A 27,936-nucleotide genomic window follows, 5' to 3' on the forward strand; every position below is an offset into this window, starting at 1 on the left:
TAGGGCTCAATGGTAAAGTGCTCACCTAGCATGCATGAGGCACTGGGATCAATCCTCAGCACCACATAAAAATAAAATATTGTGTCCCCTAAAACTAAAAAATAAAATTTAAAAAATAGAAATGGACCACATAGAAAAATTAACTCAAAAGGAATCAAAGACGCAAACATAAGGCTTTATGTTCTAAACAAATTATAAAACTCCTAATAGAAAACACAGGGGAAAAGCTTTACTACATTGGAGTTGTCAATGATTTCTGGGATATAACACCAAAAACACAGGCAACAAAAGCAAAATTAGACAAATGGTCTTTAAAAGCTTGTTCACCAAAGACACAATCAATAGGGTAGGAGGCAATCTACAGAATGGGATAAAATATTTGCAAATCATTCAAAAAAGAGGTTATTCTATAGGAAATATTGAGAAATCCTATAGGCTGTGACACATGCCTATAATCTCAGCTATTCTGGAGGCTGAGGCAGGAAGACGGAAAGTTCAAGGCCAGCTTCAGCAATTTATTGAGAACCTGTCTCAAAATTCAAAAACCTGGGGATGTAGTTCAGTGGTAAAGTCCCTGGGTTTTAATCTCCAGTACCAAAAATGGAAAAAGTACTTGAATAGACATTTCTCCAAAGATTATATGCAGATGGCTAATAAGCAATTCAATGTCACAAATTTACAAATTTAATTAGGATGGCTACTGTAGAAAATAGAAACTAATAAATGTGCATATGGGTTAAAATTCAGACATTTATGCACTTTTGGTAGAAATTTTTAAAAGATACAACTGCTATGGAAAAAAGTACGAAGGTTCCTCAAAACACTAAAAGGAGAACTACTACAATCATCTAGCAATAGCGCTTCTGGGTGTACATCAAAAGAACCGAAAGCAGGGTCTTAAAGAAAGATCTACACAGCCACATTCATAGCAGCACTATTCACAGTAGCCAAGTGGCAGAAGCAATCCAAATATCCACCGAAGGAAGATGGATAAACTAGATGTAGTACACAATGAAATGTTATTGATTTAATCTTAAAAAAGGAAATCCTTTGACAAGCTATAATACAGATAAACTTTGAGGACATTCTACTACCTGAAATAACCCAGTCACAAAAAGAAAAAAGTGATTCCACTTAAAAAGTAGTCAAATTCATAGAAAAAGAATGGTGACTGCTAGGAGACTGAGGGAAGGTAGAAAAAGCGCATAGTTGTTTAATGGATACAGTTTCAGATTTGAAAAACAAAGAAGATTCAGAGACCTGTTTTACAACAATGTGAATATACTTAACATTACTGGGTTGTATAGATGGTTAGGACTTTAAATTTATAAAATACATCTAAAAATGAAGTCATTCAGTTGGTACAGTGGCACATGCATGTAATCCCAACTACTAGGGAGGCTGAGGAAGAAGGATCAAGTTCAGCAACTTAATGAAACCTAAAATAAAATAAAATAAAAAAGTAAAAAGGGTTGGGGGCTAAGGCTCAGTGGAAGAGTGCTTCTGGACTCGACCCTAAAACTAAAGAGGGAACAAGGAGGTTGGGGGGGGGGGGGGAAGAGGAAGAGATTGAAGAGGAAAAAGGGGACAAGAAGGAAGAAGAGGAGAAGAAGAAAACCATACCAAAGAATCTTAAAAAGAAATAATTAGGATAACTCTAAGCCTCGGTTTGCCTGGGATAGTGCCAGTTTAACCCTACTATCTGAGCCCAACTACTGATTTCACTCTCAAATGTCCCAGTTTGGACAAGAAATTATATGACCAATGAGATAAAAGGAATATGACTTGATATTTCTACCAAGTAATGCCAATCATTTTTCCCCAAGCAAATAATGCTAGAAACCCAATCAGATATATTACTGAAATATAAGTGCACTCCTGGACATACTTTATAAGTATCACAAACTAAAATTTCCATGAGAGGTAAACAGACAACACAAACAGGGAAAGCCATAGTAACAGGGAAGAGTGGAGAACATATCTGCCTATCTAAGCATTCAAATTTGTTAAGCACTGCTGGTTTTAATCTGTCACACTTCCACCAACTGCCAGCTTGCAGTTTCAGCTACACAAATTCTAGACTGAGTTTCACTGAAAAGACAACTATAAAATACATCTGACCTGTCCTTATATGAGTGCTACCACTGAGTACACCAGGTTTTCCCTCTCTCACCTATTATGCCATGTTTCTCCTATCAGAAATCAAACCAAAACATCTCTAGCCATTAGAGAAATACAAATCAAAATAACACTGAGATTTCATCTCACTCCAGTCAGAATGGCAACATCAAGAATACAAGTAACAATGAATGTTGGCCAGGATGTGAGGAAAACCATATATTCATACATTGCTGGTAGGACTGTAAACTGGAACAACCACTCTGGAAAGCAGTATGGAGATTCCTCAGAAAACTTGAAATGGAACTACCATTTGACCCAGTTATCCCATTGTTCGGTTTATACCCAAAGGACTTAAAATTGGCATACTACAGTGACACAGCCACATCAATGTTTATAGAAGCTCAATTCACAATAACTAAGCTATACAACCAACCTCGGTGCCCTTCAACAGATAAATAGATAAAGAAAATGTATACACACACAACGGACTATTGCTCAGCCATAAAAAAGAATGACTTTAAGACTTTTGTCAGTACATGGATGGATCTGGAGACTATTATGCCAATAATAGGCCAATCCCCCCCACCCACCCACCCCCAAAAAAGCTGACTATTCTGATATATGGATGCTAACACACAAGTGAAGTTCAGCGGATTAGACAAAGGGGAATGAAGGGAGCGAAGGGGACAGGAATAAGAAAGACAGTGGGATGAATTGGACATAACTATGTATACATAAAAATACACCACAGTGAATCTCTACATCATGTACAACCACAAGACTGGGATCCTAATTAGAGTAAGGTATACTCCATGTTTGTAGAAATATATTAAAATACACTCTACTGTAATGCATAACTAAAAAGAAGGAAACAAACCAAAAAATTCAAACCAAATACCTGTCCCTAGATCTAAACATCTCTCTAACCAGCTTGCTGTCTAAATAAAGATTAATCTGTTAAGATAAGCATGCAATACTGAGATCCATTGGTAATCACATTGGTAATCACAAAAGAATAGGTGTTCCTTTTATACAGGATAAAGAGAACTACATAATTTTTAATAAGGTAAAATTATACACACACACACACACACACACACACACACACACACGGGAACCTGGCTGGGTCTGCTTTCTGTCGTTTGTTTATCAAATTAATCCTACTATTCTGATTCCATTATACAGGACCAAGGCACACAAAATGATTCAAAATCAAAAGGAAATCATGACCTATGGATCAAGTCTTACCCATGTATTTATGAGGTTGGTTAGGTATATATATAATCAAAAAACAAGGAAAAGACTGATATATTCTCCACTCTTCCCTGTCATAGTCAAGGGGAGTGTTAAGAAAAACTGGGATTTTAAGAGGGAAAAAAAAGACATGAGATAAAAAATAAGGTAATGTGAATAACATAAGAACTTTAGTTGAGGGCCAGGGTTGTGGCTCAGTGGCAGAGCATTTGCCTAGCATGTGTGAAGCACTGGGTTCAATTCTCAGCACCACATATAAATAAATAAAATTTAAAAAAAGAAGTTACATTACTTAAAAAAAAGAACTTTAGTTGATAAAACATATTAGTATTCATTAATTAACTATAACAAATATATCATACTATGCAAGATGTTGTAATAATAAAAACTGGGTATGGGGTATATGGGAACTCTCAGTAATGCCTTTATAATTTTTTCTCAGTCTACATCTCCTAAAAAGGAAGTTTATTCTTAAAGTTTATTTTTAAAATTCACATACATATGTACATACATGTACTAATAAATGTGCAACTATGTACATTTGTGTATTTATTTGCACAATGAGTCCCAACATTTAAGTCAGGAGATCTCATTAAAAATACAGATTTGGCCAGGTTCGATGGAGCACACCTGTAATCCCAGAGGCTCAGGAGGCTAAGGCAAGAGAATCCTGAGTTCAAAGCCAACCCCAGCAAAAGTGAGGCACTAAGCATCTCAGTGAGACCCTGTCTCTAAAACACAAAATAGGACTGGGGGTGTGGCTCAGTGGTGTCCCTGCCCCCCAAAATGCAGATTTGTACATTTTCTTCAGACCGAAATAAAAAAGTGTAGCAGGCCACAAAGATCTGGATTTGGCAACAATGGCCCTGTATTTTCCCACAACAATAATCAGTTTATCAACTGCCTCCTTTAAAAATTAGACATTCAGCTGGGCATGGTGGAACATACCTGTAATATTAGCTATTACAGAAGGATTGAGGCCAGCCTCAGCAGCTTAAGTAGACCCAGTCTCAAAATAAAAAATTAACAAAAAAAAAAGGGGGCTGGGAGTATAACTCAGGGGTACAATGCCCTGGATTCAATCCCCAGTATCATGACAGAGAAAGATGAAAAGAAAAAAAGAAGGCATACAGTTTGTCAGAATCCTGATATGTAGCACCTTTTGCACTTGGTCAGCTTCAACTATTTGTCATTTCCAAGTACCTGCTTGGCTTTTAGATTTTAAATCTAATTATTGCCGCAAATTAAATCTTAAAGAACCACGGTAGCTAAAACCAATGAAAAGCAGATTACACCTATCATCTATTATGTCCAGTGTTAACAAATAATAGAAGAGACTTTTGAATAATAACACCTCCTTTTAACCTTATTATTAAACACAAATAAAGTCCCTTGTCTTCTCCCATATAAATCTGGTGCTCTTATCATTAAACTGGTTTGAAATGAGACTAACAAAAATATCTAGGAAACTGCTGAAGTATCCTCGAGGATAAATGTGAAGTGATTATTAAATAAAGAAGACAACAACGGCAGAAAGTATAAGCACACAAACCTGTCACTTAGCACAAGCGCGCGCGCGCAAGCGCGCGCACACACACACACGCACACACGCACGCACACACACACACACACTCTCTCTCTACAGGAACCGCCATAATTCCTAATTATGCTCATTCACAATAAAAAATCACCTCTCAATAATCCATAAATGATGGAAAGAAAAACAGTATTGATTATCCCAAAATCTGTCAAACACAGCTTTCAAATAGACAATTCACTTCCTGATTCAGAATATCTCCAAGGAGCCAAAATAAGCAACCCTAAATTCTGTAGGAAGGGGTTAAAAACCAAGATCAGCAAGGACTGTCTCTTTCATATTAGATTATATCTGGTACATTTGTGGTTAAAAAGGCCCCTTTGGGGACTCAAGATCTTCCTGTGCTGGATTCTCTTAATACATGTTATAAGTTTCAAATGTTTTTAAATATAATTATAATCAATACATACACATACACACACAAAAAAAAAAACTACACAAAGGGAAATGAAAAATACGAATGAAAATTTTTTGACTCTAAAATTTCTTGGTTTACAAAATAACATGATCACAATCAACAAACAGAATTTTCATAGAGCCTAAGAGATACATGCCTTTAAATGCTTACACATAATAAGAGATCCACATACCCAAATAAAAAATAAAAAATGACTGTCTCTGAGTTAGTCAGTGGGCACCTATGACACTTTTCAATATTGCGATCCATGAATCCAATGCTAAAGTTAGTTTACAGGGGAGAAGAAACTTGTGTAGGGGGTTAGAAGAATACAGTCAAACATGGGCAAGGGAGGATTTCCAAGAACTAATGCTTCTTTCTGCATTTTAAAAGAGTCGTAAAATTGGCCCTAATCATCTTTGGAGTGTGTCTAAAGAGGTTTTATTCAAGCTTGAGTGTATTATTTTATCATTGTATCTGTTACATATTTTAATAGCAAATTCATAAAATTCCACTGCTCTATTTCAGTATTTCTGTAATACATTCTATAATAAAGCTTGGTTCCATCAAAGCTTTCTTTATTATGAAAAGAGGACTTGAATCTATGGGATAATTTGAGCAACATAATAAATAATATTAATGGATTATAATACACAAAATAAAACAAATATTTATGAGACTACAATGATTATATAAATAACCAATAGAAAAAGATAATGTGGATATTAAAAAAAAAAAAAAAAGATGAGAGAAAACTATTCCTTAAGTACAAAAGAAATGATAGGGACAAGTTTCTGGCTGTAGTGGGGACTAAACCTAGGCCTCACATTGAACTATATCCTTAGACCTTATTTTAATTTTGTTTTGAGATAGGGACTCTCTAAGCTGCACAGACTGGTCTAAACTTGCAATCCCCCTGCCTCAGTCTCTGGAGCAGTTGGAATTACAGGCTTATATAAACAAGCCTGGTTAAATGATGGGAATAGTTAAAAATCAGTCAACCCCAAAGTAACAACTAATTCAGACCAAAAGCAACTATCAGTGAGCAGAAATGAGATATTTACAGTTCACAAAAATTGACTTCCCACAAAATACTTATTAATGACAAAGAGGAAAACAGTAATTTTATAGTGGGAAAACCTGGCACATACCACCTTAACTAAATAAACAAAAAATTTCATCCACAGCAATGAGAAATCAACATCACACCAGCGTGGTATTAGGCACAGAGAAGGGCGTATCATCACTTCTGCAGTATTCTTGCCAATAACACATCATGAGAAAACAATGGAAAATCCAAATACTGTATAATACACCCACCAGCTTTTCAAACTCACCAGGATCTAAAAAGACAAAGACTGAGGAGCTGTCCCAAATTGGAGGAAACTAAAGAAAGGTGTCAGCTTAAATTCAGCTGGAACCCTGTATTGAATCCTGGACCAGAGAAAGGGTACTGGTGGCCAAATAGCAATATGCGAACAGGATCGACAGCATAAGCAATGATTATGTTAATTTCTTGGTTTGTAGAATTTGGCTATATAAGATGTTCACATGTGAGGAAACTGAGTGAAAGGTACAAACACTAATTCTCTGTAATATTTTTGAAAATTTTTAATTAGTTACATTAATTCAAAATAAAAAGTTAAATTTCAAAATAAAAGAACACAGGATTAGGAATTAATGCTAATGGGAAACTAAAATAGGGATCAGCAAACATTTTTGTAAAGAGCAAAGGCTAAATAATTAGGTTTTGGGAGCTAACCAGTTAGTAAGTAACCACTCATCTTTGCTATTACAGCACAAAAGCAGCCACAGGTGCATGGGGCTCAATTTGGCCTTCAGGTTGTATACTTTGCTGACCACAGGTAAACAAAGAAATGCTTATATTTAAGAAAGTATTCTTTGCCATAGCAGACATTAATTATTCTTTCTTAATATAAAAATAAAAAATATACAGGCTTATCTAGTGAATTAAACTTCATTTGCTATATGCTATTTTTATTACATGCTATTTTCCAAATTTCTTATCACACACTATATGCAAAAGACCATTAAAAAGTGATACAAGAGATGGGGATACAGCTCAATGGTGTGAGTGCTTGTCTAGCATGGCCAAGGTCCTTAGTTCTGTCCCTAGCACTACTAACATAAAATAACATAAATTAAATTAAATAAGATTAAAAAGCTCTCTCTGCTTCCTGATTGTCCTATCCTGAGGGCATTCCTCTGCCATAGTCTTCTGCTGTGATGTTACACCTCACATCAAGCCAAGAACAAAAGCTGGCTGTCTATGAACTAAGACCTCTGAAATCTGATGTCTCCCTTTTGCATGTACTCCCTTCATGATGTCATCTGCCATGTGACATAGCCAACAGGCCCCTCATCAGAATCAAGTTGATGCTGGTGACAACCGCCCCCCATCACTGAGCTTCCAGAACAGTCAATACTTTTCTCTCCATCTTATCAATAAAGGAGCAAAGGAAATGAAAGGAGAGAATGAACACTTGTGCGGATAAAGCTGAGAAGACCCAGAGAAAGTAAATCACTTGCCAAAGATCATTACGTAAACTCAGTAATGGAACGAACATCAACAATGAGGTGTCCCCATTCCAGTTTCAAGATTCTTTGATCTATGCTGCCCTATTCTCCAAAATTAGTTCCAAGACTCCACTTAATGTATTATAACTAGTGGCACATTGACTTTTTCTTATAGATAAAACTAGTTTTTAACTTTCAATTTTCTAACTATTATTCAAATTGGAGAAATTTTGTTTTGATACAGTCTGAAATATACCACAAAAGACAATATTATATCATCCTCTGGATAAACAACATCTTTGTTGAAAATATTTTTAAAAACTAACCATTATCATTTTTGAAGTATTTATGGCAGCATTATTTTAACTGTTTACCTATTTTAACTTACTGAATCCTATTATCATCATCATCCCTACATTGAGAATAAGGAAATTCTCACCAAAGAAGAAAACTTCCTTGCCTATGGTCACACAGCTGGTAAGGGCTTCAACAAGGATCTGGACCAGGTAATCTGGCTCCAGTGTCAGTGCTCCTTACCACTATACCCTACTGTCTTTCAAAATTATTGTTTTGTTATTGTTACTAAGGGACTTTAAAATATAAAAAAGGACAAAGAAGAAAATAAAGTTCATCTACCACCCAGAGATATTATTAATGATACTGAGTTGTATTGTTATTATTTAATTGTAATTCAAATTATACAGAAATATGGGAACAGCCCTGAAAGTTCTCTTCATTGGATATTATACTCTGTTCCAAGGATGGAGGTGCTCCAGTATACCTTGGGTCCCATAAAATAAAGGACTGCTTTTGAAGACTATTCCCTATTAATATGACACCAGTGTATACTCAGTCTCTTAGGCATACTGATAAGATAAAATTTAAAATGAGCTTCCCAAATGAGGTCTGGGATACCACTGGACAGGCTAAAACTTCTGTGTCTATCTGGTTTGCTTTCAACCTTACCAAGGAGAGAGACAGGTGGAGGTCCCTTTCCTCAAAGCTGGTAACATACCCTAAATTAATGGGCTTGCATGTATAAGATTATTTAGAATTCTTGATGAAACTGGTTTTCCATATCTGAGCAGTGATTCTATTGTTATCATTAACACAAAGATAGAGAAATTCCAAAAGCAGGCATTTAAAAAAAAAAAAAGCTTCCAGAATAACACAAAGCTAGCAGCTAGACATACCACAGGCCCATTCTTCCACTTACTTCATTAGGACTAGTAGCAAGAAATCTACTTAAGCAATTTTCTTGGGTTGCCCATATTAATTCCTCCAAATAAGGGCAGGATAGCTATTTGGGGAGTAGGCAACTTCTAGGATCTGACTTAAATGAATGCTAAGCATGGACTTCATTATATATATTCAATGGTTACTGTTTTACTAAACAGAGAATTTTAGGACACACAAATGAGGAGGATACATGTGTTTTTCAATTTCCTTTTGGCTCATTAAAAATAATTTAATAAATATGCATAATCTCATGAACAGGTGAAAAGGGGAAATGCTCATTTCAAATACTGAAATAGTTTGGTGTCCTAGAAAATGCATATGGCCTCAACAATGCAAATACATCTTCTTTCCTGCACTTGTGACATTTCAAATTAACACACTGCCTTTATTGGTCCGTCATGCAAGAGACCTTATTTAATTATAAGACATAAGTTGCTTCTATGTGTGTGGTTTATTTATAAGTCTCAAAATAACTATTTTTCACTTTAGCTTCCAGTAAATTTCTAAATTATCCTGAGAATTTAAAAAAATCTTTTTTTAATATTTATTTTTTAGTTGTAACTGGATACAATTTATTGTATTTATTTTATTTTTATGTGGTGCTGAAGATCGATCCCAGGGCCTCGAACGTGCCAGAAGAGCAATCTAGCGCTGAGCCTCAATCCCAGGCCCTCTTTTGTTTTTTAATTACTTGCAAGAGGACAAAATTTTTTGACATTTACTCTGCAATTAAGTCATGATTCCTACAGCCAAGAAATGATACAATTGTTTTGAATTATATAATATATAAAGAAAAATCAAATAAAGAATGGAACTATATTTCCTATCAATAAGTTAAGGGATAGAGAGAATGATCTAAACAATGCACTTACTAAATGACCTCATTCCCAGCTCAAAATGAATTCAGTTCAGCACAAAAGCATAGGAAAAAAGTAATCATTTTTGAATCTTAATTTTAAAATCTAATTTTTGATTCATCTACCAAGTCAGTGTATAAAAATAAATATTTTACCCTTGATTATATTTTGAAACAATTTAAATTGCTTCTAGTTATCTTTCTCTACTTGGCCTTTGAACAAATGATTTGACTGGACTGACATTATCTAATCATTAACCAAGTATTTTCAGAAAATCTGGACATTCAAGAATCAGGGTATATTAAAATATACAAAAACACCTGGCTTTGAATTTGTACACGTTTTCTTTGACAGTATATAAACTTCAGATAAAGTGATAGAAGAGGTGAGTTCTAGTGTAAAATTAGAAACTACCAGATTCAACCCAAGAAACGACTAAAGATGAAGTCATTTAAAATTCTAAATGAGACAAATGGTAAAAGTAACAAAAGCACATGTATACCTTTTTACATGTTTAATAGGTCAAGGAACTCAGGTTAATTAAAAGTAGCTTAGGTAAGTCATTTTTATCATGGTGGCTCACCATCAGCAACATGAACTCCCCACCCAAAGTTTACGGAAACTCCCTCTCCCCTTCTCTAGAAAACACTGAAGATAATCAGTCACAATGGAAAACAGTCACAGGACAATGAGACACACCAGTGGATGCCTTCAACTGAGCACAACTTACCCCAAGGTGTTGCCTGCCAGCCTGCCCAGAGTCTCAGAACCTGAGAGAAACCATGGGGAATCACTTGTCCTACCAGGCCTGGAAGTCCTCCCTGCACCCGAGTTGCTGTTCAACTTTGACCTAGGAAAAAACAAGAGATAGAATAATTACATCACAGTCTCAAAATGCTAAGGCACATACCCGGAATTCCAAAACTAAACTGCTCTGGGACTTCCTGTAGTAAAGTATCTACTTAATTCCTTAATTACTCCTATTAAAATTTATACTTCATATCAAAGAACAAACCTAATAACTTGTGGTCTTCTAACAATACAGTGTTCTTTCCTAAGTAAAAAAAAATTATCACATTTCAATTACAAATGAATGTTAAACAATAGATTGTTCTTAAGATTTTTTTTTTAAATCAATGTCTTCCTTAGAAGTGGATTAGCTGAAATTCATCTTACATTATATCTAGCATCATTTGTACATACTATAATTTTTAAAGGCCAAAATGCTAGCGACCTCGGTTGCATTCAAATTGAGTTATCTGGTTTGGAAACATTAAAGAGAAAAATACATGTGTGAAACCATTTCAAAGAGTAGATCTGACTTGGAACCTACCAAATATGTAATTTCTTCATTCCCATAAAGTGATCATTGATTCCTCCACTTACGAATCATCTTGCTTCCTTAGAATTTAAATCTGAACTATAAACTTTACCATTTATTTTGAGCATCTGGTTTTCTGCAGTGCCTTTTTTTTAAATTTGAGAATAATCAAAATTAAAACATGGGTTTAATAATAATACCTTCTAAACACTATATATAAATACTGTATGGAATAAAAAGTACTGGCTGAAAATAGAGTTCAATAACAGAGTACTTGTCTAACACCAGAAAAAATACATACATACAAAGGACATAAGGTCTTACCCATCATTATTATCAGGTTTACCCAATTCCAATCTGTCTGGCTGCACTGAAAAACCAATCCTGCAAACTCTACCGTCCTAAAAGCAAAGAAAATAGAAGAAATTCTCCAAGTAAAAATACGCATTAAAATTTGAATTTATTCAACAGATTTGGTGCCTATTGCTATCATATTCAAAAGACACCCAACATGCTCTTCTACAGAAAAAAAGACAGAAATTGACACACATAATCAAGAAACCAGCAGAAAATAATTTTAAAACATCTCAATTTGATAGAATTTAAAGGGAGGAAATAACTAAGATATTAGGAGCCTCCCCATTATGTCACTATGTTTCAAACACTAGTAAATCATTAAAACTTTCTCCAGAACAGAGGATTTATACAAGGAAAGAGAACTGGGTGATCTTCAAAGTGACTCTATCTAGTAGCTCCAATGTTCCTTGGTTAAAAAGGAAGAAATGATACAGAGTTGTATTTCAACTATTTTTCTTTTCTCTACCTTAGAGTAAATAAGTTACCTCAAGAAGAAATGCAGCATGATTTGGTCCCACCACACACTGTTTAATAGTGGCCTGCTCCAATACATTCAAAGGGGGGTGGCTACGGGGAAAAAAACAAACAAAAAAGGATGTTAGTAAAATTATTTTTAAATGGTAAATACGTTATAGGATTTTTTAAATTCATTAACAATAGGAGAAATAACTGGCAAAATCTGTTTTTTAAAAATCAACATATATTAAAGCAACCATTTAAACATATTTATGTCCGGTAATCACTATAGCTCCTTGGTATGCTGTACTGTTTAAAAAAATCAGTATGAATAAAAACTGTTATTTAAATGAACCAACCTTATAAACAAATGGTAGAGTAAAAGATTAATCATAAGAAAGTTTATCTTGATCATATTAAACTACTGCCTAATGAGTTCTTTTTCCTAATAGAAGAAAAAATTACTTTTTGAAAAAAAGACTTAAAATATCTAGGAATGGGGATGAAACAGAGCACTTGCTGTGTACAAGGTCCTGGGTCAATCCCCTATACTAAAGAAAATAAAGTATAGATTTATTTCTTAAAATTCTTACCTGTTTAAATTATATTTGTTGAGTTTTTCTGAAACTTCTCGTAACCTTAAAAAAAAAAAAGTTAATAAACTACATGTTCAAATCATCTGTAAATAAATAGTTTTGATAGGTACTTGTTTCATTATTTGGGTGATTCACAATAGTAGTACACAAAACAATTGCTGTGGCAAGAATGCGTTTTGTATTCTTTTTACTTTTGTTCCAATGAATAAATAAACAAACAAATAAGAGGCTGCAGTTCCCTTCCTTTTCTACCCCATTAGCAACTTCAATAACAATAATCTTTATCAATCCTACTGCACAGATGAGGAAGCTGAGGCTTCTAGAGTCTATTTATCAAAAAATTGGCAGTAGATGTGGTACTTGAACCAACACCCAATACAAAACTAATTGGGGGGGGACCCTGCTATCGGCCCCAAAAGAGCTTCTTTTCTACTAAGAAAAGAAGTTGGGAGTTCTACCACTGAGCTACATTCCCAGCCCTTTCTATTTTTATGATTTGGGGGTTTGTTTATATTGGGGATTGCCCTGCCAAGAGATTCTTGAAGTTTGTGAATATCACACCAAATGAAAATACCTGGAAAGCACAGGTCCTTTAAGAATTTAATATAACTGGGGAGAAAAATATTCAAAAGTCTGACTTAAAGCTCAGTCTGGAGCTCTTAAAGGGACTTATGGCTCAAAAACAAAGGAAAAGAACAATCCATCCCATTTCTAAAAGAGTATTGAAGATGCTTAGAAATATCTCAAAAAAAGCAGTACAACAAAGAGATTAATTTGTATTGTCTGTTATGATTTTACTGTTTACCTCAAGATAACAAGCTTAAATTCATATAAAACATTTTAATACAGACTCAGAAAATGTAAACCAGGTACTTTGTTAAGCTAAGAAAGAAATTATGTAACATTAAGATGTAATAAAAGAGGGCTGGGGTAGTAGCTCAGGGGTGGAGGCCTGCCTTGCACTGTGAGGCACTGGTTCAATCCTCAGCACCACATAAAATTAAATAATTAATTGATATTGAGGGCTGGGGATGTGGCTCAAGCGGTAGCAAGCTTGCCTGGCGTGCACGGGGCACTGGGTTCGATCCTCAGCACCACATAAAATAAAATGGGGATGTTGTATCCACCGAAATTTGAAAAATAAATATTTAAAAAATAAATAAATAAATAAAAATATTGAGTTCATCTACAACTAAAAAATATTTTTAAAAGATGTAATAAATTATTGATTTTAAAGGTTTAATTCTCAATTAAGTCACCAAAACAACTACCTCATCATTTAAAAATATTTTCACAATTCTTACAAACTGATGATTTTAGAAAACAATGAGAAAAAAATCAGAACACTGTTATCAACAGAAAATTCTACAAATATTGCTCTCTAAAAAGTGATCTATAACAGTTCTCGCCCCCTTGGTCAATCATTTTGGGGGAAAGAGATGAACAGCTATTTTTCAAGTTGATTCTGACACTGCATCTGAAATATAGCAGATGTTCACTGTAGCATTATTTATAATAGCAAAAGCTGGAGACATAGATGTCTTCTAAGTGCAGGATTGGTTAAATAAACTATAGTACCCTTAGAAAGGGAACATAGCAAAAAAGAGGGACAAAAGTGAAGTCAAATTTTAATCTTGTACAGTTTAAGATATAAAAACTGCCACAAATCATCTATCTACGAACAAATAACCTAATTATTTCAATAAGAGATTCTAAGTCAGCAGTCTTGTAACATAAATTCTTGTAAATTCTATCCTCCCTATTCACTAATGAGGAGCATCTTTTTCAAACAAACAAATTAAAAAAAAAATCACCAAAATCCAACACCAAATCACATTTGGCAGCTAAAACAACTTTCAAATAATGCCACAGGTAATTTGCCTTGCAAAACACTCACTGATGACTTTATTCTCACTCCTAAAGAACAGCATCTGATCTTGTGTGATTTGGCCCCCATAAAATACATTTTCATTTTTGTAACCCAGTTCTGCATTCACTTTCATTAACAAAACATGTTTTTATTGGTCCTAGAAAGTTGAGTTTTCACAACAAATTTCAGTTTGCTCATTTACAAAGCATACTTCTGTGTTTGAAAACAAAATCCAACACTCTCTAAGAGTAATGCCTTGTGGAACTTATGAGCTCTGAGAGAAGGCTTATTAGAAAATGAGGAGAAAATAAACTAAAACATCATGTTTCAGAGAATAACAGTAGCCTTCAAAGACCCTGAACAGAAGCAGAAGGAACTCTTACTTTCCTAGGCACAAATTTACCACGAGCAATTTACAAAACTTTTCATCAGAATAAGAGGCCGAGTATGAAAACCAGAGTAGTGACATACTCAGAAGGTATTTGTTCACTACAATACAACAAACCCCATTCATTTTCATTCCTTTTTTGTTAACCCAAAACTTTTCTCTACAACTTTCATAAAGTGAGGGGATGAGGGGGGACAAAGTTTTTTTCCAAAATGAACAATAAGTGAGAGTGAGAATTAAATGCTTCTTCCTTGGCTTCAAATATCATTCCAGGTAGATATTACTTATAAAACTAAAATAAGCTGTGAGAATATAAAACTCTAGAAAATAATAAGACATCAACAGCAAATTCAAGGATAGAAAGAGATGGTGAAAATGGTTCCTGTTATCAATTTTCTAATCTTCAAAATCATAATGCCTTAACCCTATCTGAACACCAATTTGCACTGAAAACAATACCCACCAAATAGGAAAAAATCTGGGGTTTACCTCCTGCTCCTCTATTATTCACATTTCACCTATGTGAGGAAGGACTAGTAGTCATCTTTGGATCTTTTCAGTCTCAAAATTCTTATCACCGTATGAAAAGCAAAGGCATCAGTGAAAGATATATACGTAAGAATAAGAAATAGCACTTATTCTCAATAGTCAATTTTACCTACCCATCTGAAAGCTTCATATACAAATAGACTTTATATGGATATCTAGAATGTTTCCTCAAATATAAAACAAAATTTAATTCTTAAATACAATCCCAAAATTCACATAAAATGTTATCATTCTTTCAAATCTCCAAAGATAACTAAACTGGGCTCCTAACAAATTAGTTTACATGGGTCCAGGTAATAGTAGCAAATAGTGAACTATATTAAGGAGTATATGCTTCTCTATAGTTTTGGATGCAGACACCCAAATCACAGAATTACCACAGGCCAAAGAGCACATCTGTTTAAATTTACTAAGTTTCTGAATGTATTTATATAATTATTTTTTAATATTTTATTTACATTTTAGTTTTCAGCAGACACATTTTTAGGAATTTTGCAGTTTTTAAAGTTATTTTAACTTTTTTTTTTAGAGAATTTTTTTAATATTTATTTTTTAGTTTTCAGCAGACAGAACATCTTTGTTTGTATGTGGTGCTGAGGATCGAACCCGGGCCACACCCATGCCAGGCGAGCGCGTTACCGCTTGAGCCACATCCCTAGCCCCTTATATAATTATTGAACACTCATCCACTTTAAAGAATCTTGGTCCACCAACTTCCAATGCTGAAAAAGTTATTAAGTAGATTTCTTCTCCTGGCAATATTAACAAGTTTTCCATCTTAAAATGACAACCAGCTAGCGCCCACCAAATTTCATTTCTAAATAAACCTTTATATGGAACAACATAATATTACAAATAATCTCATAACTCAGCATTTAATCTCATTCAAGCATAGCCACACAAGTCTTTGCAGGGTGCCTATAACCATGTAAGTTGCTGAATCCTCCAACAGCAAAGATGTATTCTATATTCTGATTAAATCACTTATTTTGTTCTTTAGATTTATAGATCATCTCACAGATCCAAAGGCTAGAATTTTTTTAAAGCAGCAACATCCAAACTGATGTAAAGAGACAAGATAAGTAGAATGGTACCTGCTAGAAATTAAAATACATCATTGTTACTCTTGAAAACCCCTGTGATTTCAATCTCATTTTCTCCAATTTAACATTAAAATCTCAAAGATCATTCATCAATTCACTGATCCTCAACTAGCAATACTATTTAGTGCAGGTGCTTCAGTTTTAAAATTCTCTGCCTACCTCCTACCACATAACATGCCTTCATGTTCAGGCACATATCTGAACTGAATTAAAGCCTGATGCATCTTTCTTGTCTAATTTCTTTAAAAAAAAAAAAAGTTTTTAAGTTTTAATCTTCAAGGACAGAAAGATATTCTTCACATCCCACCATCCACAAAGTGATGACTTTCATATATCTGGACAAGGCACACCCGCTCAGGTTTCACATTTACCAGCAATCACCTTAATGGTAGAAGTGGCAAAAATCTGCCACCAGTACATTTCCTCCAGTCTCATTCCTACATAACTCATGCCCAGTTCAAATGCTACCTACTCCATGAACTTTTCTTGGTGGTCCTACTTTTTTTCTACAAAAGTCTACAGTTTCTATCTTATTTCAGACCTTTTCTGTCCACTTCATGTCCTAGTCACCGGATGTTATTCTATCTCTAAGCAAAGATTTGCCTAGTCTTTTCCCTATCCCTCTACTTCTTTTCATACAGGTCCAAGGGTCAAAAATCTAAGTTACTGTTTACAACACATTACAGAGGCAGATACGGCTCCTCACATTCAACTCAACAAAACTAATTCCCCAGGACTTCAAATTCAAATGAATATAAGGATTTCTTTTAGGATAGTTGCCCATATTTAGAAGATCCATGAACATGGAAGAAACATTCAGTAAATCACCACTTCCTTAATAATCACCTTAGCAAACCACCCTTAAAATGACCTCACCCTAACCTCTGGATATCACCTATCAAAGTACTAAAACTTTTGTCTAACCATATCATTTTGTTTTGGAGTAAAGGTTTTAATAAATAACATAAAAACTGAAGAGACAATAAGTCAGTAAGCTTATCTGCAATACTACACCACAGACACATGCAAACAATGCCTTAAAATTCAATCCTGTTATTGTTATCAGAAGACAGGTATTGCCAAAACACAAACACAATACTCATTAAAAATCTGTGACCACACAGATTGTGATCATAAAAAATTAATACTGTAGGACCATTTCTCGTTTCTCAAAAGACTGGGGCTCGAAATATGGGAAACTGTACATAACTTTTAAAATTCTGGAGTGACTGTTACTAGATAGATGGTAAAGACAGGTTCCAAACCCATCTCTCACAGAACTCAATGTTTCCACTAGGCACTTTTCTAAGTGTAATCAGTCCTCAACTTTCATAAGCTGCTCTTTCATACAACTACTCTGTCATCCTATTTACACTATGTCCCTCTTTGTGGCCTCTTCACATGCCAACACACATTCGCATTGATAACAATAAGTTCAAACTAACACATGGTGGTCCTACCACCTAACAGCTGTTACAACTGGAGGAAAAGGCTATATTTTGGGCAAAGCTACAGAGGGCATTTTCAGATGGGTTATTAATTTGTGCCAGCATCTAGTAGGCACATCCCCAACACCCCCACATCCCTCCCCTAGTAAACAGAGAGCCTGGAGCTAACTTGTTTAATCCAGTCCAGAGAGGTTAACCAACCCCAAATTCCTTTTCACACAGTTCTGGAACAAACAACGGCAAATCGCCTGAGGCAAACTCATGGGGATTGCCTTCTTGAGGATCTTTAGTAAAAGATAGAAGGGATCACTAAGTGTTCTCCTCAAGCTGCACTGTGGATTGGATTTTGGGTAAAGGGAGTAAAGCTCTTCACCTCTATGCACTCTGTATTGTGACTTAGGCACTACCTTGACCCATGGGGCTGAGGCTGACAAAGAGGCTGGTAAAGAGCTTTAGCAGGATAATATACCAACCAAATTCTAATCATTCTCTCTCTCTCTCTCACTCACACACACACACACACACACACACACTCACTCAGGGGGTTGGAGTGTGAATGGGATGTCAAAGGACATAGCCACATCAATGTTTATAGCAGCACAATTCACAATAGCTAAATTGTGGAACCAACCTAGATGCCCTTCAATAGATGAATGCATTAAAAAAAAATGTGGCATATACACACAATGGAATATTACTCAACAATAAAAGAGAATAAAATCATGGCATTTGCAGGTAAATAGATGGAGTTAGAGAAGATAATGCTAAGTGAAGTTAGCCAATCCCAAAACACCAACACCAAATGCCGGATTTCTTTGATATAAGGAGGCTGATTCACAGTGGGATAGGGAGAGGGAGCATGGGAGGAATAGATGAATTCTGCAGGGTAGGTAATTAATGATGGTTGAATATGATGATCATTGTTATCCAAAGTACATGTATGAAGATATGAACTGGTGTAAATATACTTTGTATACAACCAGATATGTGAAAAATTGTGCTCTATATATGTAATAAGAATTGTAATGTGTTCCACTGTTATATAAAAATTTTTTTTTAAAAAGAAATAAAAAGTCACATCAGCCTTTGGGGAATGCCTCATCAAAGCAAGAAGCACCAATGTTAGGAATGATTCTCTTCACCTCTTTAAGTATGAAGAACTGTATATGTGGAATCTGAATCCTAGACATTCAATTTCAGACACATTTTTAGAAATCCAATTTGCAATGGTTGTATCTGAATTTAACCCTGATTATGGTATCCCATTTTCATGATTTCATAGAAGAATAAATTAAGAATAGAAAAGTAAGGAGAGGGGCTAGGATTGTGGCTGAGCAGTAGAGCGCTAGCCTAGTCCATGCGAGGCCCTGGGTTAGGTCCTCAGCACCACAAAAAAGAATGAATGAATGAATAAATAAATAAATAGAAAAATAAGGAAAGGCAGTACTGTCATTTTAACCACACACAAAGTTTTTAAAAAAAAAAATCACTCACTACAATTCATTTCACACAAAAACTGTAGGAAAACCACAATCTGAGAATATCTCTTTAGCTGTATTTAAAATTCTCCATTTTTCCCTAATTTTTTCTCATATCACAGCTAACCACAGAAAATTTCAAAGTTTAACATTAATGAACCAATGTAGCTGGGCTCGGTGGTGCACACCTATAATACCAAGAACTCAGGAGGTTGAAGAAAGAAAATCCCAAGTTCAAGGCCAATCTGGCAACTTAGAAGAACCCTGCCTCAAAATAAAAAATAAAAGGTCTGGGGATATAGCTCAATGGTACAGCACCACTGGGGTTCAATCCCCAAGTGGGGTTGTGGGGGTGGCACACACAGGAAAGAAAGAAAAGGAATCAAATTAGTTACTGCAATGGTCAAACAGGAACTAAAAATGTTACACACATTCCCCCCCCCCCGCCAAAAAAAATGCAGACTATAAAGATTTGTTTATTCGTATCTCCTATAAAAGGATTTTCTGAGTCTCTGGTTCTGAGGTGAAAAATCTATATAATAGTCTAACAACCTTTTCAACAGCTTCCCTTCCCCACTCATCATGATGTACTTTAGCAACTCTCAAACTTCTTGATCTCAGGGCGATTTTATACTAAAAAATTATTGAAGACCCAAGAAACTTCTGTTTATGTGGGTCACAGACATTTAACATTAAAACTAAAAACAAAAAATGTTTAAAAAATAAACTTGTTAGGGCTGGGGTTGTGGCTCAGTGGTACAGCGCTTGCCTACCACTTGTGAGGCACTGGTTTTAATCCTTAGCACCACATAAAAATAGTCAGTGTGTTCATCTACAACTTAAAGAAAAACATTTTTGAAAATAAATAAACTTGTGTATTGACACAAATTATAAACCTACAGGGCTGAGGATATAGCCCAGTTAGTAAAGAGCCTGCCTCACATGCACAAGGCCCTGGGTTCAATCCTGCACCACAATCAAACAAACAAATTATGAACCTACAAAAAAAAAAAACTATTTCCCCCCCCAAAATTTGATAACTGTTTTTGCAAACCTCTTTGTTATCAGGCTTAAGTTAGTCAGATTCTCTCAGATTTGTTTTTGCATTCAATCTACACAGTATGTTGTTTTGGTTAAAGTATCTGGGGATGGGGTACAGCTCAGTTCTAAGCGCATGAGCACAATGAGCAAGGCTCTGGATTCAATCCCAGTAAAAAGTAATAACAATAAGTATATGAAGAAAAGTTGGCCCTACATAAATAAGTTGTTGGGAAAAGGGAAGAATATATAATTTTTATTTCTTGAGACGGGGCCTATGTTGTCCAGACTGGCCTCGAACTCAAATCAATGTTGGGGGCGAGGGTAATTATTCATTCTTCTTACAGCCCCAATCGTCAGCCAAAATAACCTCCTGTTTGTGTTCTTTCAAAATGATTTTCAAATTAAGGATATTCTCTGATACTACACCAAAATTCAACAAGTCAGTTTTCTAATGGCTGGTTGCAACATACAATCTAAAACCTTATTAATAAACTTTTGTACTCTTGCACTAAAACCCACAGGTCTAGTCTTGTACTTTGAATATACTGCTTACCTATGTATGATTGTTCAGATATAAAATAATACAGCAAAGTAGCATAATGGCCACAATGACAATATTAAGCTTCCATGAGGCACTAGTATCTATCATGAACTTACAATAACAGAGGGGAAGGCAGGTAGTAGGGGCAAAGATACAGAAGAATCTCTTTTAAGGTGCACAGGCAAAAGCTAAAGGCATGGTTAAGGAGATGTAACCAACTGCCAGCCTTCAGATGGACTTTAACTGAATCACATGGCATTTCAAATATTTTTAAAGCTTCTTGGCCAACATTTGAAACTGGACAATTTTACAAAGAATTTCAGATTTCTGGCTTCTCTTGAAAAATGAGATCTAGAAACTAGGTTTAGTTCCTTAGTGGTGACCAGCCGTGCCCTTAGCTATTTCTGGTTATAAGAGCTAATACAAAAAATATTATTCCTCCACCCTCTAAAACAGGGTATTTCCTGGGTGAAGAGTAATCTGATCCCAATCTTATAATAAACTCCTCAAATTATCAGCGTGTACATTGAGACCTAATATATCTTTGTGCAGCCACAAGCTAAGCTACATTTTATTTCTTTAAATTTGGCTTGACAATGTCTAAAATAGCAGTGTAACTTTTCTCACTTATTGCCTAACCAAAGAACTGTCAAGTAGCAAACATCTGACTTTCTCTTAAATGATCCCAAGTCACCTAAATGGTGGCTTTTATAGGGGGAAAATCCACCTGTCAGCCTCTTGAATCACTGTCCATAGGTAGCACTTACACTTAAGAAGATGACAAATGCTAGCGTATATAATATAATGCCTTCAATTTACCCTGAATGATGTGGCACATTCACCTTCAAAAATCCATTCAAAACCAAATGAAGACATTTCTAAATATTGTAAATTTATAAAGTGATTTAATTTTTTAAATGTGAACCTTTTTAATCTATTCCCTCTAAGATGGTTTTCAATTGAAATGTAAAAGGTTTCTACTAAACTGAGAAAATTCAGATTATAAAGGAACACTCTGCAAACTACAAGAGAAAAATTACATTAAACCCACAAATAATTTCTTCCCCCAAACTGGAAAATATTATGGTTAGAAATTCCTACACAGTGTCATGAATAATCTCCTTTTCATACTAGAGTGAAAGGGAGACCAAAATCCCAAACTACTGTGCCATTTGAAAGATAAACACATCTCTGGGAAATGAAATGCTGAACACACACACACACACACACAAAATCATTCTCCTCTAAAGTAAAATCAACCATGTTATTTTCAACTCCATTCAAAACAGGAAAAGGGAAAGAGTACACATGCCAAATGGACAAGAAGAAATTTGGTGGTTAAACTTACAAGGTATGGCCTTCTTGCATTCTTCTTTATAATTTGATAAGTCCTTCTGTCTAATCTCATTTTTTTTTTCCTTTTCCTTTTATTCCTTTTGTGGTACTAGAGATCCAACCCAGGGGCACTCTACCACTGAGCTATATTCCCATTCCTTTCTATTCTTGATTTTAAGACAGGGTCTTACTTAGTTGCCCAGGTTAACATCAAACTTGTGATCCTCCTGCCTCAGCCTCCCAAGTAGCTGAGATTATAGGCATGTGCCACTAATTTCTTTTTTTTTTTTTCCAACAATAAAACTTCACAAACATACAAGAATTGAACTGTGCTAATAAGAAAATGATGTCTCTGGAAGTCACATCCAAAAACTGTAGCACCCACGAAAAATTTCAAGAGAAAATAGTTGGCTTTCTTCACCCTTAGGCCATATCCACATTTCTGAATACCACAACTTCATTCACACTAAAGTTTCCACCAAATGTAGATAATGCATTCAAATTGTTACAATTCCAATTTCAACTACATATAAATGAAATATCTCATAATTGATGCACTTCATAGGATAAGCACTTCAATCCTTGAGATAGATAGAACTATAAACTGAAAAAAAATCTGCAATGAAATTTGATTTTTCTCTTTTTAAAAATATATTTATTATATTTTTAGGTGTAGATGGACACAACACAATGCCTTTATTTTTATGTGGTGCTGAGGATCGAACCCGGGTCCCACTCGTGCTAGGCGAGCGCTCTACCGCTGAGCCACAATCCCAGCCCGAAATTTGATTTTTCTACAGGAACAAAACAACTAGGAAGTTATATACCTGACCCAGGATCTCGACTGCCATTATCTAAAAAGCTTCTCTGAACAGAGCTACCCGGATTCACTTCTTGTTATTCTTTTATTATATCAAAATTGAAGCACCTGCTTCACTGCCTTTGAAATTTTGCCTCTTCAGCTGCCATCCCACCTGCCCCAGGAACCACACCTACACAGTGTGATGGTGGGAAAGAGAATGAATGCACTGTGGTGTAAAACAAGCCTGGTTTGAGCCCATCCCTACTGTTACCTGGCTTACTCTAGGTGGGTATCTTTAACCTTCCAGAGCTTAGTCAGTTTCTCAGTCTGTTAAATGGAAATTAAAAAAAAAAAAAAAATCTGGCAATGTTGCTTATAGAAGGATTAGAAACAATTATATAATGGACCTTGGAAAAGGCTGAGCACTTAAATGCTCAATAAATGGCATCTATTATCAATATTATTTAACCGTATTTTTCAACCTTGGATAGCATGCTATATTGCAGCTTCAAACCGGCCAAGTTCTCGCTTGAATTGATTGCCAAACTAAATAGGGCCCAATCTGAATCCTAATATCTGGTAGAAATCTGAGGATCCAGGGAATTACAGCTAAGTCTGGGATTTCCTGGAAACAGATATCTGTAAATGCCCTATAACTGGAGGTTTCTTGTGCATGACTTTTCAATCTCACAAAGAGAGATTTCTTCTTTTCTTGCCCTTATTTCAAATCTCACCTCTTCTTTGATAAGCAGTCCACCACTCCAAACATCCCTATCTTGTCACAAAATTATATTCAAACTACTTTTTTGTTGTTTTTTGGGGGGGAGGGTTGGTACTGGGGATTAAACTTGACCACTGAGCCATATCCCCAGCCCTATTTTTTGCTTGCATTTAGAGACAGGGTCTCACGAAGTTGCTTAGCACCTCACTTTTGCTGAGGCTGGCTTTGAACTGGTGATCCTCCTGCCTCAGCCTCCCAGGCAGGCACCACCGTACCTAGCTCAAACTACTCTTTTTTAACACATCTATTCCCTCAACCTAACATAACTATCTCCCACTGACTTCTGCAAACCCAGCTAATAAGAAACCTTAACTCAGCCTAAATTACTGTTTAAGCGAGGTATTTTTCTAAATTCAATATACCTAGTGCCTATTTTGTCCACAGCATTTCTTACAATTACTATGTTTGATTTTCAGTGCCCAACAAATTCTACGAAGGCAAGAACCATGCTTTATTAATGTCTAAATCCCCAATACCTGAAAACACAGTTAACACTAAATGGAGACTGAATGAAAGTCATATGTCTTAGTTCTAGGCCCAACATTGCCTAAAAATGGTGGAGTCATGGTTTGTGTTTTCTGTTTAGTCATTTTCAAAATTTTTTCAGATGTTCTGCTCTGTGACCAATATTACAAGACTGAGTTTCTTAAATCACAACAAAGATATTATTCAGCAAAATAATCCTCCAGGAGTCTACAACTTTAATTCAAACAGCACTGCAATAGGTAGGAGGAGGCTAATTAGCCCCAGAAAAAAGATTTGACCAGAAAGACAGGAAAATACATCTAATACTGTTATTGTCATAGGATACTCTCCCCGTCTTCTCCTCCTCTCTCCCTCCTGCTTGGTTTAATCTAGGTTAGTGTCAGGGAAATGTGAAAATAAACAAACAAACAAACAAATACTGGAAGCAAAGAGCTCATTAGGAAGAAAAATTACAGATAAAAGTCTAATAGGCAAACTGCCTTAAAATTCAAACAACAGAAAGTCCACTTGTTGTACATCTCCTGTTGGTAATAATGCAATAAGAGAAATTCTAATACCTAATGCTAAGCCAAAATAAGAACATGCAGATAAAAATATGCATACTATATTCTATTGGTTTGGTCATTCATAAACATCATAGCTTCATGAGAAGGAAAAATTGTGCCAGTGTGATCCTACCTAGATACCCAAAAGAAGCCTGGGGTTTTGAGTCCTGATTCTGCCACTCTGTAACTCTTGAGTACGTCCTTTAATATAATATTCTCTTGCTCTAATTTTTCACTTTGGCCAAAAATGGAAGTTACTACATTTCACAAAGCTGTTTTAAGAAATAGATAACAGGTACCATCTAAAAATCATAATTCCTTATCTACTTGGTCATCAAAATCTCTGGGGAACATTTAAAACAACATTCCCAGAATCTACATAAGACTACTAAAATCAAAGATTCCCCCACCCCAAGGAAGAAAAACCAAAACAAGGTTCAATAATTTGTGTTCTGGTTGAACAAATATTGGTACACATAGGAACAGAGCAAGAATAAACATTTTTCAGTGTATGCCAATTTATACTATTCAATTTTTGACCACATATTACAAACTCAAAATTAAAAAAAAAAAAAGTTTTTAAGTAAAGTGATCCTGATGAGCCCCTAAATCTAGGACTCAGTACTCTAAAATATCATAAATACACATAAGGATTATCTAAAATATTCAAATTAGCAGTCCATTTAGGGAGATATTAAATTATTAAATAAGCATATCGTTGCAAGTTTGGAAACTGTTGGTTAGGGTAGCCTCCTCGAAAATTCACAATTCACAAACCTCATTAAAGCCTCTTATAAAGTCCTGCAATATAGAAACCTGTTTAATTCTGCTGAATCTTGTATTTCCCAAATTGAAATTGGATATGAAACACTCTTCCTAGTATAATCATATAAATTTGGTATCTAAGCTAAATTCCTTAAAATGTCACTAAAATAGTTAACTAAGTTAAAAACAAAAATTTAAATTGTCAACCCTCCTGCCTTTTTGTACAAAGAAAGCACACAGTATTTGTTCAACCAAATTCACAATTGTGATTCTGGTCTTATCTACAAAAATGATAGAAAAATTAAATCTATTTCTATCTAAAATGTATACATACAACTTTATATATCTTAAAGGTTGCTATACATCAACAGAAATCCTCTGAGGATTGCCTTTAAAATCTGGATTGTATATATTATTAAGTCTGAAGGATCCTCGGTGTCAGTGAAGTCATGAGAAACCCAAGTCACTTTTTTTTTAAAGCAATTTTATTAATCATTCAAGAATAGTAACATCTAGTAGGACTGAGACAGGATTGGAAGTCCAAGACACTTTGAAAAGAAGAGCATGTAACACCCAGAATGTTCCAGCAGAGAATAAAGAGATGGGAGTAAGGCAGGCGCAGTAGTGCACGCCTAAAATCCCAGCTGCTTGGGAGGTTGAGGCAGGAGGATCATGAGTTCAAAGCCAGCCTCAGCAAAAGGGAGTTGCTAATAAGTAATTCAGTGAGACCTTGTCTCTAAATAAAATACAAAAAACAGCTGGGGATGTGGCTCAGTGGTAGAGTGCCCCTGAGCTCAATCCCCATTACCAAAAAAAGAAGGAGACAGACAGATGGGTAAATCACTGTACAGCACAGGGAAGAGTTTGGGGTGAGGAAGAGAAGGAACAAAGACCAAAATAATAAAACATGCACACATAACACACACGGACAAAGGTCTCTTTATAAACTTAAAGGAAGAGCTCTGCTGAGCTTGCAAAGGAGCTCCTAACAAGTTCTACTTGAAACCAAGTGCCTTGATCTTACTTCTCAAAACTCTCTTCCTAGTTTCTGAAGTTATTGGCTTGGCCCAAGTCTATAATATAAACAAGCCAGAAAAACTCTAACCACAACAACCTTTAAATTAAAAGAGTTTTGATCTGAAATACTCAGAGAACAGACAAAGAGTGGCTGAGTCCTTCAACACATACCAAGAGATAATTTAACATAAACTCACTTCTATTATGGCAAAGTTTACTTAGACACTTGAACCAATGGGGTATTGAAACACCAATATGCCTAGTACAGAGGCTAGTAAGAAATTCAGCTGCTCTTGCTATTTCTGCCTAAGTGAAAAAAAAGGAAATGCTAACAGGGAACTAGTTTTAAAAAAAGAAATCTGGGGACACAGAACTGCTATTGTTTAGGGATAGTATCACACTCTGAACAAAGAGAGGAAAGGGTGAATTCATCACAAAATATGCACCAGGGGCTAGAGGCATAGCTCAATGGTAGAGCACTTGCCTAGAATGCACAAGGCCCTGAATGTGATCCCCTGCACTGCCCCCACCATCCTCCTCCCAAAAAAAAAACTGAAAGATATTTAAAATAGATCTCATAACTAACACATAATAAAAACTAAGACATAACTGAAGATGATGGGTAAACTAAGTTCATAATTATAATAAAAATAATGTGAGGTCATGCCATCTATCAAAATCCTGATAATCTGGGGCTGGGCGTTATGGCTCAGTGGGAGAGCACTTGCCTAGCATGTGCGAGGCCCTGGGTTCAATCCTTAGCACCACATAAAAATAAACAAATAAAGGTATTGTGTCCATCTACAATTGAAAAATAAATATTAAAAAAAAAAAAACTCTGGTGGCTGAGGTTGTGGCTCAGCAGTAGCGCTCTCACCTAGGACATGCAAGGCCCTGGTTTGATCCTCAGCACCACATAAAAATAAAGATATTGTGACCAACTAAAAAAATAAATATTAAAAAATAAATAAATAGAATTTTTAAAACCCTGGGAATATTATTCAAATTACATATAAAATGACCTCAACCCAAGTTACATATCAAATATCTACAA

The 27,936-nt window shown here is 35.3% G+C and overlaps 1 protein-coding gene across 6 annotated transcripts in view; it reads right to left on the reverse strand.

Moving 5' to 3' along the window:
* Positions 1-27,936, reverse strand: part of Ubr5 (ubiquitin protein ligase E3 component n-recognin 5) — a 128,543-nt gene that overhangs the window by 77,554 nt on the left and 23,053 nt on the right. For all 6 annotated transcript variants that reach the window (XM_046464606.2, XM_046464610.2, XM_046464609.2 and 3 more), the window contains exons 2-5: positions 12,731-12,775; positions 12,167-12,248; positions 11,649-11,725; positions 10,734-10,853 (exon numbers count right to left, since the gene is read on the reverse strand). In XM_046464606.2, coding sequence (XP_046320562.1) covers positions 10,734-10,853; positions 11,649-11,725; positions 12,167-12,248; positions 12,731-12,775 — 324 coding nt within the window. The remainder of the gene's footprint in view (positions 1-10,733; positions 10,854-11,648; positions 11,726-12,166; positions 12,249-12,730; positions 12,776-27,936) is intronic.

Source organism: Marmota monax, unplaced genomic scaffold (assembly GCF_021218885.2).
Source record: "Marmota monax isolate L192 unplaced genomic scaffold, Marmota_monax_Labrador192_F-V1.1 WCK01_AAM20220418_F8-fsc00003, whole genome shotgun sequence".
NCBI classification, from domain to species: Eukaryota; Metazoa; Chordata; class Mammalia; order Rodentia; family Sciuridae; genus Marmota; species Marmota monax.